The 18,685-nt window shown below is 38.9% G+C and overlaps 1 protein-coding gene across 3 annotated transcripts in view; it reads left to right on the forward strand.

The window, feature by feature from the left end:
* The window catches only part of LOC126354647 (gem-associated protein 5), a 330,980-nt gene that overhangs the window by 83,637 nt on the left and 228,658 nt on the right, over positions 1 to 18,685 (forward strand). For all 3 annotated transcript variants that reach the window (XM_050004418.1, XM_050004417.1, XM_050004419.1), the window contains 2 exons: positions 5,119 to 5,227; positions 8,331 to 8,490. In XM_050004418.1, the coding sequence (XP_049860375.1) occupies positions 5,119 to 5,227; positions 8,331 to 8,490 (269 nt within the window). The remainder of the gene's footprint in view (positions 1 to 5,118; positions 5,228 to 8,330; positions 8,491 to 18,685) is intronic.

An 18,685-nucleotide genomic window follows, 5' to 3' on the forward strand; every position in this document is an offset into this window, starting at 1 on the left:
CCGAACTATTTGAAACAGTTAATGCAGAACAGGGAATCAGCGATCATGAAGCGGTTAGTCCATCGATGATTTCAGCCGTAAATAGAAATATTTAAAAAGGTAGGAAGATTTTTCTGTTTAGTAAAAGTGACAAAAAGCAGATTACAGAGTACCTGACAGCTCAACACAAAAGTTTTGTCTCAAGTACAAATAGTGTTGAGGATCAGTGGACCAAGTTCAAAACCATCGCACAATATGCGTTAGATGAGTATGTGCCAAGCAATATTATAATAGATGGAAAAGAGCCACCGTGGTACAACAACCGAGTTAGGAAACTGCTGCGGAAGCAAAGGGAACTTCACAGCAAACATAAACATAGCCAAAGCCTTGCAGACAAACAAAAATTACGCGAAGCGAAATGTAGTGTGAGGTGGGCTATGCGAGAGGCGTTCAATGAATTCGAAAGTAAAGTTCTGTGTACTGACTTGGCAGAAAATCCTAAGAAATTTTGGTTTTAAGTCAAAGCGGTAGGTGGATCAAAACAAAATGTCCAGACACTCTGTGACCAAAATGGTACTGAAACAGAGGCCGAAATACTAAATGTCTTTTTCGAAAGCTGTTTCACAGAGGAAGACTGCACTGTAGTTCCTTCTCTAGTTTGTCGCACAGATGACAAAATGGTAGATATCGAAATAGATGACATAGGGATAGAGAAACAATTAAAATCGCTCAAAAGAGAAAAGGTCGCTGGACCTGATGGGATACCAGTTAGATTTTACACAGAGTATGTGAAGGAACTTGCCCCCCTTCTTGCAGCGGTGTACCGTAGATCTCTAGAAGAGTATAGCGTTCCAAAAGATTGGAAAAGGGCACAGGTTATCCCTGTTTTCAAGAAGGGACGTTGAACAGATGTGCAGTGCTATAGACCTATATCTCTAATGTTGATCAGTTGTAGAATTTTGGAACACGTATTATGTTCGAGTATAATGACTTTTCTGGAGAGTAGAAATCTACTGTGTGGGAATCAGCATGGGTTTCGAAAAAGACGGTCGTGTGAAACCCAGCTCGCGCTATTCGTCCACGAGACTATGAGGGCCATAGACACGGGTTCACAAGTAGATGCCGTGTTTCTTGACTTCTGCAAGGCGTTTGATACAGTTCCCCACAGTCGTTTAATGAACCAAGTAAGAGCATATGGACTATCAGACCAATTGTGTGATTGGATTGAGGAGTTCCTAGATAACAGAACGCAGCATGTCATTCTCAATGGAGAGAAGTCTTCTGAAGTAAGAGTGATCTCAGGTGTGCCACTGGGGAGTGTCATAGGACCGTTGCTATTCACAATATACATAAATGACCTGGTGGATGACATCGGAAGTTCACTGAGGCTTTTTGCAGATGATGCTGTGGTGTATCGAGAGGTTGCAACAATGGAAAATTGTACTGAAATGCAGGAGTATCTGCAGCGAATTGACGCATGGTGCAGGGAATGGCAATTGAATCTCAATGTAGACAAGTGTAATGTGCTGTGAATACATAGATAGATAGATCCCTTATCATTTAGTTACAATATAGCAAGTCAGCAACTGGAAGCAGTTAATTCCATAAGTTATCTGGGAGTACGCATTAGGATTGATTTGACATGGAATGATCATATAAAGTTGATCGTCGGTAAAGCAGATGCCAGACTGAGATTCATTGGAAGAATCCTAAGGAAATGTAATCCGAAAAGAAAGGAAGTAGGTTACAGTACGCTTGTTTGCCCACTGCTTGAATACTGCTCAGCAGTGTGGGATCCGACCCAGATAGGGTTGATAGAAGAGATAGAGAAGATCCAACGGAGAGTAACGCACTTCATTACAGGATCATTTAGTAATCGCGAAAGCGTTACGGAGATGATAGATAAACTCCAGTGGAAGACTCTGCAGGAGAGACGCTCAGTAGCTCAGTACGGGCTTTTGTTAAAGTTTCGAGAACATACCTTCACCGATGAGTCAAGCAGTATATTGCTCCCTCCTATGTGTATCTCACGAAGAGACCATGAGGATAAAATCAGAGAGATTAGAGCCCACACAGAAGCATACCGACAATCCATCTTTCCATGAACAATACGAGACTGGAATAGAAGGGAGAACCGATAGAGGTACTCAGGGTACCCTCCACCACACGCCGTCAGGTGACTTGCGGAGTATGGATGTAGATGTAGGTGTATGTGTGGATAAAGACAATATAACCATAACTGACAATGTTTTCTTAGATGGAGCTGAAAGCAGGTGACTTGCGGAGTATGGATGTAGATGTAGGTGTATGTGTGGATAAAGACAATATAACCATAACTGACAATGTTTTCTTAGATGGAGCTGAAAGCAAACATTAACTATGTACTCAGTAACAAGTGCTCTCTGATCGTGACGCAGAATTTTCTTAGGATAAATATTATGGAGCTTTTCATTACAGGTTTCCCTCAGCTAAAATCAAATTCAATAATTAATGACTTTAGGACAAATATTTTGATCTGGTTGGGTATGCAATTTATAGTGAACCAAACGCTGACATAAACCTTAATCTGTTCAGTGATAAATTCTTATCGTGATTTGAAAATAGCTTTACTCTTGAAGTAGTCAGAAAGGGCATTAAACAATCATGTGAAAAACCATGGGTAACTAAAAGGTTTAAGGTATCTTGTGAAAGGAAAAGAGAAGTGTATATGTTGGCAAGAAAAAGTGGAGATCTAGTTGTACTTGCACATTACAAAAATTACTCAAAATTAAAAGTTTTTAGATAGTCAAGGAACATGCACCATGTGAAACGAGACAGAACAGTACATCACATAACAGGGTAACATCGCTAATGATTAAAATGAATGGCTATAAGTGATCAGTCACAGCTAATAAATATGTGGAATAATCATTTCTTAGAAGTAGTAGAAAATATAAGAACAAACGATTCAAGAAATGAATCAGAGCAGTATGTTGAAAAAGAAATGCTCATAAAATTCAATCCGTGTATGTCTCAAGCGCTTCTTCTTCTGAAATTAAAAACATTATATCTTCTCTCAAAAATGAAAGCTCATCTGGATTTAATTGTGTGTCCGACAGGGCACTAAAGACTTGTTCCCTGTATAATAAGGGCTACCTTTCTGATGTATATGATACACGGAGGGAATATTTCCATAGAGGTTGAAATATGAGCTTGTTAAAACCCTCTATAAGAAAGGTGATTAGGAGTGATGTCAATAACTACCAACCTGTATCAGTACTGGTATCGTCTTCCTAAACTTTTTAGAAGGTGGTACACTGTAGAATAGTGTAACACCTGAGCAACACTAATATCCTTGATAAATCACAGTTTGGATGTGATAAGAATTGCTCAATTGAGAATGCCATTTATGTGTTCACTTACCAAACTTTCACAAGCATTAGGTAACCAGATAGTACTGATTGGTATTTTCTTTGATCTCTTTAAGGCCTTTGAATTTGTGAATCACAGAATGCTCATAGATAAATGGAAGTTTTATGGAAGTAGTGGTATAGCCAAACAATATCATATCTAACCAAAAGAATGCAGAAAATTGTTCTTCATAATGTAAATAGGTGAGTTTTGGGATTGTAGCTGGATTACGCTGACCTTTTGCCACAATATTTTGGCTGATAATCATGCAGCCATCTTCAGGTGAGTGTTTTGCAATGGAGACTGTTTGTTCATTTCGCTAAGTTTATGCCAAAAATCTTAAATAAACAGTATGTCAAAGCAAACCCCCACACACCTATAGAGACTTCTGCTCTTGTCTGTTTGGCAGAGAACAATTTGCAATTGCAGAGGGTTGGAATCTACAGAATACCTTGTCAGTGTGGCAAAGCCTACATTGGTTAGAAAATGTGCGCAGTTCGTGAAAGATGCATTGAATATGATCACCACATGAGAATTTTGCAACCCGATAAGTCAGCCATAGCCAAGCATTGTACCTCCATGGGACATTCCATGGATTACTCCGCCGTTGAAATCTTGGCCTCGATGAAACCCTTCCAGAATCAGTTATTAAAGAATCGGGGGAAATTTGGTAGCAACTTTTAACTGGATAAGGTGTGGGAACCAGTGATTTTTTAAAATTTCTTCCAAAAGTGCATGAGCATGCATTCTGATGGAGAGCAAGCTTGTAGTTTCATCATTATGCATGCGCCTGCGTGCCACAGATGGAGCAATGTACGAAGAGGCGCTCATGTAGTGGCTGTCTTTGTGCACGCTTCTTCATGACAATTTTTGGTATAAAGTTAGCAATGTGAACTGTCAATCCCTAGTACAAAACACTCACCTAAAAATGTCTGAATTGTTGTCAGCCAAAATGCTGTGCCAAGAAGTCAACGTAATGTGACTGCGATCCTAAAACTTCATGGAATACTCTTTATGCCAGAAAAATTTTGAGACACGCAGGTGAGATTCTTCTGATAAGGGAATTGCTTCTTTTTGCAGATGACACTAATACTGTAATCAATCCAGCTGTATACAAAACAGTTGAAGAAATGGTAAATACTGTTTGTAAATGTATTATTGAGTGATTTTCCGCTTATGGTCTCACTGTGTTTCAGTTCTACACGTCTGGAAGTAATACACCAATGAAAAGTATGACTCGTGCTGAGAAAATAATATGTTAGATGTAAATAACCCACTACAATCCAGAAGGGACAATGACGTACATAATTACAATACCAGAAGCAAAAATGGCATTCATTATTCCACATTAAGTATCTCTTCAGCACAAAAGGGGTGTGGAAAGTACTGCCACAAAAGTTGTTGATCACTTACTCAATCAAATAAAATTTCTGATATGCAGCAAAGTTAACTGTAAAAAAAATTGAAAAATGTTGTCTTTGACATGTCCTCCTGTATTGTAGAAGAATTTTTGTTTATTTAATAAGGAAAAAAATCATGGGTAAGAATACTAATTTGCATCTTTATTATTTAAAACAAAGAAAGGAAAAACCTCTTGGTCCTCTGTCAGCAGGTACACATATTTACAAAAAATGTGTACTGTAAATGTAAAATGACTTGTTCCATATTGCTATGATTAATCGTATGAATGATCCTTGGAATATGAAACTATCCAAAAACAAACAAATTTTTGTCTTGCTTTATTTTTAGGATCGCTGTTGGAGTAGGGGATGCAATGATTCGTGTGTGGAATCTCAGTAATAAAAGTAAGATTGATATTACCGCATTTTGGCAGAAGATTAATGGGAAAGTAACAGCAGTAAGTATTAAATATTTGTGTAATAGTAATTGTTGGTGACATATTTTTATGGTTTACACAGCATCTGTGAAAAGTATTGTCAGCATGTATGATTTTTTTGGGGGCATAAATGTTAGAAAGTAATATTTTCAGTTTTGTTAACGCTATGACTACAGTGGATTGCTACAACAGTCAAAGCTCTCTGTGACATGAGTGCCATTGACTACAGCATTGGCATACTCATGGTGCTGTTAACTGCAGTAGAAGTTTTGAGACATATGCTTGTTTATCATTTAGATATGATGGAATACAAGGCCCATTTGCTTACGACACTTCTGGTATACTCTCAACAAATCTTGTAATTTGCTGTAAATCCAATAGATGTTTTTTCAATGTACAATACACTGCTTTGTTTTCAGTCTAATTTTTGGTAGGCCCATACCAACCATTGGCCTTTGCTATAAAAGCAACAGGCAGGGATTCAGTGTGCAGTACCTGATTTCATTGCAAATCTAATGTCAATGCTTTCAGCAAAATTTCACTACATTTCTTAGTTCACTGTAAATACAGTAGATTATGCTTCGTGTACATGTGTGTTTTTTGTCATTCCTGCATTGTGCTGTGAGACTGTTTTGTTAGTACAGACTACAATAAAAAGTATAAATACCATAAATAAATTCTCTCAACTCTCCCGGTTTCAGTTCAAACATCTGAACAATAAGCAAGTTGAGAAATTGCGAGTAAGTCGGAAGTATTCACCATTCAGTGCACGAGGGATGTGCTGATGTAGTATTTGGGGAACACACACAGTGTTCCATGCAGCAGTCAAATGATTAATTTTGGATCTCAGTTATATTTCCATTTTGAGGAATTTGTAGTCGTAAACAACAGAGTCGAAACTAACATGTTTTTAAAAAGTAACTGAAGAAATACCATGATTATGAAATACATGAAAAACTAAAAATAGGAACAACCTGCGAAGAGTAACGTATTAGAAGAGGTGGTGAAAATTATTTTTACTTTTCTGTTTACTACATTGGCCTGTTTTCTGAACTCAGATTACCCATGGTGAACTGCATGAAGGGGGAAAAGGAAAACCTATGTCTATAATAAACAGTAATTCTACTTTGATTAAAAAGAGTGAGAAATATTGGCTTTAGGGTGTGGGAAGAAGAGAAAATAATTAATGTTTCATCAAGGATGAATGGAGAGTTGATGAAATTTGAAAACGGATGTTGTGAGATGTGGTGAAAATGATCAGTCAAAGAGAATACCGTGGAAGAAGCCAATGAGTAGTAGGTGCTTGAAATAAAATGGCAGCTGGAATCCAAATAATTATCAGTTATCTGCCAAATCTTATAATTTGTTAGCGGAGATATAGTATTGCACCTTGCATGATGCAAATTAAATATATCGAACCCAGATTTATTAAAAGGAGATGGTACCTAACAAATTTGGGGATCAGGGCAGCTGTATTTCAAAAATATGCTCCTCAAATCACTGTAGTACTTCGCTGGCCATGCATCATAGATAAATGTCCTGCTGGAAACTGCAATTCATTATTCACAACTCTTCTGCTAGCTGCATGTGATAAAGACCCCAAATTGAATGTCTCCTGTGGCATAATATTGCCACCACAAATACGCCCCTCACTGTGTGTGGCTGGAGTTGGATTATTCTTGAATACTGTTATACAGTATGAACATAATAATGTTTAAGACAAATGTGATATTTGGAACACACAGCTAATTAAACTGAACAAACATAATTAGAGTTTTGACTCATATAATGATAAAACATATTATAATTTTTCAGTAATAAAACAGTGTTAATGGCAAATGTTATTTCCCTTATCCCTGGTGTGTTCTTTACTGCAGGTTGTTGCCAGTTATTTTACTTAGTGGACAAATAACTAACAGCATGCAATTAAAAATTATTCAGGAACATATGTTTCTCTGGCATTGTATTCTGATTTCAGCCATGTCTCAGGTTATTGTCCATTAATGATTTACTAAGTGAGCAAGCCTCCACTGCCTTCATTCACAGAAGAGCCATAGATGTTTATGTCTTGCTGTTTTTCTTTGTCATTTCTCATTTCAGTTCATGCTAATTAACACAGCACATAAACACGCCTTTCTTGTAGTTTCTTAGTTGCCAAGCCATCATTCTGACATTTATTAAAATCGCTAAAATACACTGTCATTCCTAAGGATTAGATTCAATAATTTCTCTGTTTCCCTTCCATCTTCTACATGCATTATGTGCTGGATCTTATGCTTTGTATTTGACTGAGGGGTTCACATTCCTTCAGCAATGGTGTTGATCTTTTCATACTGTTTCTATTGATAAAGCTTGTTTGCTTGTGGGCAAATGTCAAAGGGGTGTTCAAAGGAAAAGGCACAAAACAACACTGTGGGTATAATTGACGTCTTTATTCAAAAGTAATCACCAGAGGATTGAACGCAACTAGCCCATTGTTTCATGAGCTGAAGAATTCCCTGTTCAGAGAATCCCTGTGGCCATGAAAGAAGCCAGTCCTCGAGTGTGTTCTTCAGTCATTGTCCTAGTTAAAACGCTCCCCTTGGAGATGTTTTTTTGGTGGACCAAATACATGGAAGTTGCAGGCTGACATGTCTTGGCTCTAGGGCAGATGCTCAAGCTGCTCCCACTTGAACTTGGTCACTACACTTTGTGTGACTTAGGACACATGTAGACGTATGTTATTTTGGAGCAGAATCCTTCCCTCCATGAACAGCCCAGGCTGTTTGCTCTTGTTGGACTTCCATAGGCTGTGGGGCCAGTGTACATCACAGGTTTGTCTGTGTTCAAGGAATTCGACGAGTATGGGACCTTAGTTTTGGAAAAGACAGTGAGCATCATCTTGCCTGCTGAGGGCACAGCTTTTTTTTCCGAGGGGGGTGGGGGGCGATAACACTACATTTGTGTCCTAAACATCTCACCATGTTATCGCAAAGCGAATTAAGCAGATTTCAACTGGTTTGGTTCTTATAGCTTTTTGTTCCTTTTCACTTGAACACTCCTTACACATGCACAGTAAACAGTGAATATTTCACATTTTATATGTCGATTATGTATCTTACATATTTTCTTGCATAATGTTTAGTTGGCCTGGCATCCTATAGAAGAAGATCGACTCGCTTATGGAACTGCTGAGGGCCGAGTAGGTATAATGAATGTTTCGTCTGGAGGCCCACCTACAGTATTGAAGCTGTATCATCGCAGGACAGTTTATTCAGTTACCTGGGGTCCATCTCTATCGAAAGGTAAAAGATTAGTTGTAAGCTACAAAGTTAATTGAGCTGTGCTTACAGTCTTACAGATTGTGTGCAATAACTCACTTTTTTATTTCTGTTTGCTGTTGTTGTTGTTGTTGTTGTTGTTGTTGTTGTTGCAGTTGCAGCTCTCTATGTTGATCTATCTGTCATGCATCTTTATCTCCAAATAATTATTCCAACCTCATCCATTTGAATCTGCTCACTGTAGTCTCCCACACAGTACAAAATTGGTGATTCCTTGATGTCTCAGGATGGGTCCTTTTCTTTTAGTCAAGCTTTGCCACAAATTGCTTTTCTCTCCAGTTAACTGTAGTTGCTCCTCATTACTTACTTCATCTACCAATCTAATTCTTCTGTAGCACCATATTTCAAAAGCTTCTAGTCTCTCCTTCTCTGAGCAGCTTACTGCCCATATTTCACTCCCGTACAGAGCTACATTCTAGGTTAGGCCTGGCCAAGATTTGTGCTCCCAGAGTGCACTCGCATCCTGTGAGCACAGCTGGGTGTATTCACTGCTCTGGCTTCACCCACCACTGCACTATTCAGAGCAGCTGTGTGAGTAAGAAGGGTGCACATGCAGGAAGCTTAGGAAGATGTGTTTGCGACACAATGCAACTGGTTCTAAGAGGCGTATACTGCAGCATACCTTTATAAGCAGGAGTTTATCACGTGTGTTTATTTTCAAATTATTATTTTCCTATCAAAACTTTTATTACTTGATTAAATAAGTATGTTAAATAGTGCTAAAAAAACACTACAAAATGCTTTGCGTACAGCCATTTAACATTAAGTAGGTATAATGAATGTTTCGTCTGGTGACCCACCTACAGTATTGTAGCTACATCATCGCAGGACATTTTACTCACTTATCTGGGGTCCATTTTGATTTTAGAGTATGTAACATATCTTGAACTATGGTTCATAATACAGCTAAACTTACACAGGGACTTACATGGATTAAAATCTGTTAAACATGAACATTGCCAGGATATTTGAGTCTTATCTTCTAAGATAAGTTGTAGGGTTGTTATTGTCGTGCACGTTCTCCCCAAGGTTGGCTTCTACCAATTTTTGCATATTGCTGTAAATAATTTGTGTCAGTATTTTGCAGCCATGGGTTACTAAACTGATGTTTCAATAATAATCATATCTATCAGTACTTCTTCTTTTTTAAGAATTTATTACATTCTAGATTCTAGTCTATGGGTACTTCACCTGTCTCGTATATGTAGTTTTATTATTGTTGGCTCTCCCAAGAATGTCAATAATTCAGAGGGAATGTCACCTACTTCAGTGGCCTAGTTTCAGTGCCCTATCAAATCCTTATATATGTCTTCCATCTTATTCTCATCCACTTACACTTCTCTTCCTATGTTATTGTTTAGTTTTTAGATATTTCTTTATCAGTGGCTTATTTGTATGGAGTGTGTGTGTGTGTGTGTGTGTGTGTGTGTGTGTGTGTGTGTGTGTGTGTGTGTGTTCTGCTATGCTCAATTAGAGTGTGTGTTGTTGGAGAGCGAAATTACTTTGACTTGAAACATAACATTGTTCGAGCATAAATAAGTACTTTCTACATTGTATTATGCAGTGGTACCTTATGATAAACCAATGTTATACATAGCAGAGTAAAAATCGAAGGAAAATACAAAATATCTGAGGGTGCATCACAACTCACCAAATGAAGGAGACATTAAGTAGCAGATATGCATGAAACAGAGATCTGTGGAAAAAAGGCAGTGATTAGGAAAGATAGTACAGGAGTGGTATTTTTGTAAAACCATCCCTGATCACTCTATTATCTGTATTGATGGTTCTTCCCTTTCTCTAGTAACTTATTGGCTACTTCCTAAAGCCCTGGAAAATGATGTCGCAAGCCTGTCTAAGATTTGTGTTCTCAGAACGCACTCACAATCCAACCATGAGTGCAGCTAGGTTTGCTCAGCACTGCAGCTTCCCTTACCACTATGATATTTCAAGTAGATGTGAGAGTGAGAATAATATATGCTGAAGCGTGCACACGTGAAAAACTTAAGATGATGTATTTGCAGCACAGTGCAACTACTTGTAAGAAGCAAATGTTGCCGCATGCTCATGTTGCAGCATGCTCTTATAACCTGGAGTTTATTATGTGTGTGTATTTTTTACTTTTATTTTTCTGGCAAAGCAAAAATTTTTATTACTTGATTAAATAAGTGCATTAGATAGTGCTGACATGGTGAGCAGAACTACAGAAAGCTTTACATACAGGCATCAAGTTATGATTTATTTTTTTATTTATTTATTCGTCTCGTTACATAGGACCAAATTGAGGAGCAAGTCTCCAAGGTCATGCAACATTTCAGTATATGAAATTACAACATAAAAGTAATAACAGATAAAATAAAATGTTATGAACCCAAGAAAAGTCAAGCCATAAGTTTAAGTAAATGCAATCAACAATGTAACATAAGACTCAGCTTAATGTTTCAAGGAACTCCTCAACAGAATAGGAGGAGTTACCCATGAGGGAACTCTTCAGATTTGATTTGAAAGCATGTCGATTACTGCTAAGGTTTTTTAATTTTTTTGGTAGCTTATTGAAAATGGATGCACCGGTATACAGCACATCTTTCTGCACAGGAGTTAAGGAAGTGTGATCCAAATGCAGATTGCATTTCTGCTGAGTATTAACTGAGTGAAAGCTGCTATTTCTTGGCAATAAGTTGATATTATTAACAAGAAACGACAGTAAAGAATATATGTTTGGAGAGGGCCATGTCAAAATACCCAGACTAGTGAACAGGGGTCAACAAGAGGTTCGTGAACTCTCACCACATAGTGCCCGAACCGCCCGTTTCTGAGCCAGACATATCCTTTTAGAATGGAGAGAGTTACCCCAAAATATAATACCATACGACATAAGCGAATGAAAATAAGCAAAGTAGACTAATTTTCGGGTCGATTGATCACTCACTCCAAATACCGTTCGAATAGTAAAAATGGCAACATTAAGTCTTTCAGCAAGGTCCTGAATGTGGGCTTTCCACGACGGCTTATTATCCATCTGAACACCAAGAAATTTGAACTGTTCAGTTTCACTAATCATACGCCCATTCTGTGAAATTGAAACGTCAGGTTTTGTTGGAATGTGTGTTAGAAACTGTAAAACTGAGCCTTACTTTGATTTATTATAGCGTTAGTTTATTTTCTACAAGCCATGAACTGCACTATTTGAAAATGAGCCAGTTTTGCACACATCCTTTACTACCAAGCTAGTGTCATCAGCAAACAGAAATATTTTAGAGCTACTTGTGATTCACACAATCAAATGCCATAGTTAAATTAAAAAATATTCTTGGCATTCAAAGCTTTTTGTTTAATCCATCCAGTACCTCACAGAGAAAAGAGAATAAACCATTTTTATTTGTTAAACGACTTCTAAAGCCAAACTGTACATTTGATAGCAAATTAGGTGATATAAAATGATCAATTGTCCGTACATACACAGCCTTTCAGCAACTTTAGCAAACACTGATTCCATAGAAACAGGTCTAAAATGGTCTACATTATATCTTTCTCACTTTTTATAAAGCAGCTTTACAACCGAGTACTTTAATAGTTCAGGAACGTGACCATTCTTAAAGGAAAAATTACGAATATGCCTAAGTACAGAGCTAACATGTGCAGCACAATACTGTAATATTCTGCTAGGCACTCCCATCATATCCATGAGAGTCCTTAGTCTTCAGTGATTTACCGTATTTACTTGAATCTAAGCCGCACTTTTTTCTGGTTTTTGCAATCCAAAAAACCGCCTGTGGCTTAGAATCGAATGCAAAGTAAGCAGAAGTTCTGAAAAATGTTGGTAGGTGCCGCCACAACTAACTTCTGCTGTCGAATGTATGTAGCGCTACACAGGCATGCTTTACAGGCACAAAGATAAATACTGGCGCCAAAACCTCTGCGTCAGTAAATAAATTAAAAAAAATAAAAAAAAGGTGGAATACGAGCTTTTTTCTCCGCCCCGAGTTTCGACCATTGCATTTTCAAACTTTATCCAACAAAGTAAATACAAATTCCGTATTGTTCATTTTCGAATGTAGCAGCATTTCAATGTACTATGAAAATCCGGCTGGCAAGACTGTTTGGAATGTTTGTCAATACGGCCAACTCTACATTCTGAATTTTTTCCTACCTGTGAGAAGAAATGGTTGCTGATAGGAACTTTTATGAATTGTGAATCACATGCAGTATTCTTTTCACCATGAGAATAATACAAACATAAACATTTTTCCATGTATTCTTTCGTGTTTGCTGCTATCTCATTTAAATCCTGTCTGCCTAATAAACTACGGAATTAGAATGACACAACAGCAAACACGGAAGAATACACATATCAAGTCATGTTTATATTCGTATTATTCTTATGCCTAATAGTGATACAGTCAGAAATGAAGCACGGCAGTTGACTAGATTTTTAAATCTAAGATTACTCTAATTTCTGAGCAGAATGTAGTGTACTAAAGAGGCATCTGCAAAGATTTTCAAACGTAGAAAAATTTTTGCGAATCTCTCGTTCAGAACATCTTCTATCATACACAGTCTATTATTTGGTTCTTGTTGATCGTTACCAAAGAAAGCAGCAGTGTAAGCAACAACAAATAGCAGTCTCTTGCCATGGTTTCGCTAATGAGACGATTCCTCTCTCCTTTTTTTAATTGTAAGCGGCGGTAGCATGCAGAAAAGCAAGCCATGCTGTGAGCAGTGACAGGCTGTAAACACTCATTATCAGAATGTCACAAACCAAAAATGCATGACACAGTACAGTAATGCATTTTTCAGCTTAGACTGATGTATACATGTATAACAAAGAGAACGGCACTTATCAGATCAAAGAAAAATAAGCAATCAATTCAAACAAGATGAAGCACGTGGAAAAGGGAGGGTGCGCGTATAAATACGGATGGAGTGCCTGAAGCATAGCAATGGCTACCTGGTAAAGCTTAACTGCTAAGCTTACGATTCGAACTAAACTACTATAGCTGTATCGTCATTCCTTCGACCTAAATTGTCTCTCTTATTACAATGGACCAACTCTGTTTCGATTTGGAGGTGGGGCCTAAAACTTTTCTAATTATTGACTCAATCTCCCTCTTGGCAGGTATTTTCCAAGAGTGTTACATGATTCCCTGTGGAAACTTTAAGTTTTTATTTAACTCACCAGCAATGCTCAGAAAATGATTGTTAAATACTGTACATGTATCTGACTTATCAGTAACAGAAATATTTTTAGTACAAACTGACTGTGTATCATTGACCTTGTGCTGCTGGCCAGACACTTCCTTCACAACTGACCATATGGTTTTAATTTTATCCTATGAATTAGCTATTCTATTTGTGTACCACATACTCTCTGTCCTCCTAATAACATATTTAATCACCTAATAATACTGTTTGTAATGGACTACTGTAGCTTGATTGTGACTACATTGTTCTACATGATATCCTTATCCCACTAGTTAGCCACTCAGGCTGCCTTTTATTGCCAGTACCCCGTTCAGAACATTCTACATCTACGTCTACATCAACATCTACATTTATACTCCGCAAGCCACACAAAACGGTGTGTGGCGGAGGGCACTATACGTGCTACTATCATTACCTCCCTTTTCTGTTCTAGTCGCATATGGTTTGCGGGAAGAACGACTGCCGGAAAGCCTCTGTGCGTGCTCAGATCTCTCTAATTTTACATTCGTGACCTCCTCGGGAGATATAAGTAGAGGGAAGCAATATATTCGATACCTCACCCAGAAACGCACCCTCTCGAAACCTGGACAGCAAGCTACACCGCAATGCAGAGTACCTCTCTTGCTGAGTCTGCCACTTGAGTTTGCTAAACATCTCTATAATGCTATCAGGCTTACCAAATAACCTTGTGACGAAACACGCCACTCTTCTTTGGATCTTCTCTATCTCCTCCGTCTACCCGATCTGGTACGGATCCCACACTGATGAGCAATACGCAAGTATAGGTCGAACGAGCATTTTGTAAGCCACCTCCTTTGTTGATGGACTACATTTTCTAAGGACTCCCCCAATGAATCTGAACCTGGTACCCCGCCTTACCAAGAATTAGTTTTATATGATCATTCCACTTCAAATCGTTCCGCACGCACACTCCCAGATATTTTACAGAAGTAACTTCTACCAGTGTTTGTTCCACTATCATATAATCATACAATAAAGGATCCTTCTTTCTATGTATTCGCAATACATTACATTTGTCTATGTTAAGTGTCAGTTGCCACTCCCTGCACCAAGTTCCTATCCGCTGTAGATCTTCTTGCATTTCGCTACAATTTTCTAATGCTGCAACTTCTCTGTATACTACAGCATCATCCACCAAAAGCCGCATGGAACTTCTGACACTATCTACTAGGTCATTTATATATATTGCGAAAAGCAATGGTCCCATAACACTCCCCTGTGGCACGCCAGAGGTTACTTTAATGTCTGTAGACGTCTCTCCATTGAGAACAATATGCTGTGTTCTGTTTGCTAAATACTTCGTAGGCTCGTACTTTGTTTATCAGGCGACAGTGCGGAACTGTATCGAACGCCTTCTGGAAGTCAAGGAAAATAGCATCTACCTGGGAGTCTGTATCTAATATTTTCTGGGTCTCATGAACAAATAAAGCGAGTTGGGTGTCACACGATCGCTGTTTCTAGAATCCATGTTCATTCCTACAGAGTAGATTCTGGGTTTCCAGAAATGACATGAGATGCGAGCAAAAAACATGTTCTAAAATTCTTCAACAGATCGACGTCATAGATATTGGTCTATAGTTTTGCACATCTGCTCGACGACCCTTCTTGAAGACTGGGACTACCTGTGCTCTTTTCCAATCACTTGGAACCTTCTGATCCTCTAGAGACTTGCGGTTCATGGCCGTTAGAAAGGGGGGGGGGGGGGGGGGGCGCAAGTTCTTTCGCGTACTGTGTGTTGAATCTTATTGATATCCCGTCAGGTCCAGTGGACTTTCCTCTGTTGAGTGATTCCAGTCGCTTTTCTATTCCTTGGACACTTATTTCGATGTCAGCCATTTTTTCGTCTGTGCGAGGATTTAGAGAAGGAACTGCGGTGCGGTCTTCATCTGTGAAACAGCTTTGGAAAAAGGTGTTTAATATTTAAGCTTTACACGTGTCATCCTATGTTTCAATGCCATCATCATCCCGGAGTGTCTGGATATGCTGTTTCAAGCCACTTACTGATTTAATGTAAGACCAAAACTTTCTAGAATTTTCTGTCAAGTCGGTACATAGAATTTTACTTCCGATATCACTGAACGCTTCATGCATAGCCCTCCTTACGCTAACTTTGACATTGTTTAGCTTCTGTTTGTTCTGAGAGGTTTTGGCTGTGTTTAAACTTGCTGTGAAGCTCTCTTTGCTTTCGCAGTAGTTTCCTAAATTTGTTTTTGAACCATGGTGGGTTTTTCCCATCCCTCTCAGTTTTACTCGGCACGTACCTGTCTAAAACACATTTTACGATTACCTTGAACTTTTTCCATTAACACTCAACATTGTCAGTGTCAGAACAGAAATTTTCGTTTTGATCTCTTAGGTAGTCTGAAATCTGCTTTCTATTACTCTTGCTAAACAAATAAACCTTTCTCCCTTTTTTTATATTCCTATTAACTTCCATATTCAGGGATGCTGCAACGGCCTTATGATCACTGATTCCCTGTTCTGCACTTACAGAGTCGAAAAGTTCGGGTCTGTTTGTTATCAGTAGGTCCAAGTTGTTATCTCCACGAGTTGGTTCTCTGTTTAATTGCTCGAGGTAATTTTCGGATAATGCACTCAGTATAATGTCACTCGATGCTCTGTCCCTACCACCCGTCCTAAACATCTGGTGTCACAGCCTGTATCTGGTAAAATGAAATCTCCACCTGAGACTATAACATGCTGAGAAAATTTATGTGAAATGTATTCCAGATTTTCTCTCAGTTGTTCAGCCACTAAAGCTGCTGAGTCGGGAGGTCGGTAAAATGAGCCAATTATTAACCTAGCTCGGTTGTTGAGTGTAACCTCCACCCATAATAATTCACAGGAACTATCCACTTCTACTTCACTACAGGATAAACTACTACTAAAGTGCGCATCATTTATGACGGCGCCCGAGTTTAGGTTCGTTCTGCACATCTGACGTCACAAAACACGGTCAGCCAATGAACAGAGAACGACTGCAGTGCAAAGCACGGACGAGTGTCTTCAGTTTTAGAAACATTCAATCATAAATAAAGTAATTGAACAAAAGCAATGTCTTTATAGCAGACTTTCTTTTATAGAAAGTTTGGAAAAAGCGTTCTTTATACCAATTGCTTCATATTCTATTAATTAATTAAACCAAACAAGCTACAAGCAATTCAGGCGATAACAAGGAAAGGTGTTTGTATCATTCTCACTAACCGTTTTTTCGCAATAAAGAACAGAGGAAATTGTTTATTTCCTATTGTACTTTGATGAAACGTGAGTAATTCATAACCATACCAACAGTATTTGTCGGTATGTTACGTGATATTTTAAAGTCCTCCAGGAGATATATTGAATGACGAGCTGAATTAGCGTAATGATTAAAGTGTAAGGCTGCTAAGCGAAAAGATCTGTGTTCAAATCTTGATCGGCGCTTAATATTTTCTTTATTTTAAAAACAATATCAAAGTGTCTTACTTCATGAATTGTATTAGTTTGAATGTAATTTTTTGAAATTTCTTGTGGCAACTAAAATTGACCATACGGAAAGTATACCTCTGCAAACTCTTCAAAATTTCATGCAATGGTTTACTTCATCTAATGCTGCACAATAACTGCGTTGAACATTGAAACAAAATTTATGGGTGGAAGGTATCATTCAAGAAGATGTGTAAAAATCAAATTTTTGGACCAAATAGTTTTTTGTGAAATCGAATGATAAAGTGTGTCAAAGCAGTCAAAACACCATGTGTCTGCACAGGCGAGCAGTGCAATGATGACAAAATCATGCACATCGCGGAATGCGGGGAGCACGTCTCTGTAGCATCGAAAGGGTTAATGCGGCCGTGGTGGCTTTACTTCATAAAGTGCGCACTCTCCCCTAAACATAAGTTTGCGAACTATACTATGGTGCTGCTTCTCTTGGCACATACAACTGGCAACGTAGCAATCTCCTGCATCTGGGCGGGCATGCGCGAACCGCCAAGATAAAAGAATTGAGCTATAACAGCGACAAACACACCACCACCGGTTGTGTGCAGTCTATCCTTTCTAAACACTGTCTGTGCCTTTGTAAAAATTTCGGCAGAATTTATCTCTGGCTTCAGCCAGCTTTCTGTACCGATAATGATTTCAGCTTCGGTGCTTTCTATCAGCTCTTGAAGTTCCGGTACTTTACACCAATGCAACTTCGACAGTTTACAATTACAATACCGATTGCTGCTTGGTCCCTGCATGTCCTGACTTTGCCCCGCATCCTTTGAGGCTGTTGCCCTTTCTGTACTTGCCCAAGGCCATCTAACCTAAAAAAACCACCCAGTCCACAACACACGAACCCTGCTACCCGTGTAGCCGCCTTGTGCTTGTAGTGGACTCCTGACCTATCCAGCGGAACTTGAAACCCCACCACCCTATGGCGCAAGTCGAGGAATCTGCAGCCCACAAAATCGCAGAACTGTCTCAGCCTCTGATTCAGACCCTCCACTCGGCTCTGTACCAAAGGTCCGCTGTCAGTCCTATCGACGATGCTGCAGATGATGAGCTCTGCTTTCATCCCGCTAACAAGACTGGCAGTCTTCACCAAACCAGATAGCCGCCGGAAGCCAGAGAGGATTTCCCTCGATCCATAGCAACACACATCATTGGTGCTGACATGAGCGACCACCTGCAGATGGGTGCACCCTGTACCCTTCATGGCATCCGGAAGAACCCTTTCCACATCTGGAACAACTCCCCCCCCTGCTACAGTACTACTACAGTGGCATTCACCTGAAGATGGCCAGCTACAGTACTACTACAATGGCATTCACCTGAAGATGGCCAGAAGACTCTGCACTGAAATATCGTGGCAGGACGTTGCTGATATCCGGCAGTTCTCCCGTGTTTTAATGGAACTTAATGTGACTGCTGGCCCACACCTTTACCATGAGAACTACCTAACAGCAGAACT

Source organism: Schistocerca gregaria, chromosome 3 (assembly GCF_023897955.1).
Source record: "Schistocerca gregaria isolate iqSchGreg1 chromosome 3, iqSchGreg1.2, whole genome shotgun sequence".
In the NCBI taxonomy this organism is placed as follows: domain Eukaryota; kingdom Metazoa; phylum Arthropoda; class Insecta; order Orthoptera; family Acrididae; genus Schistocerca; species Schistocerca gregaria.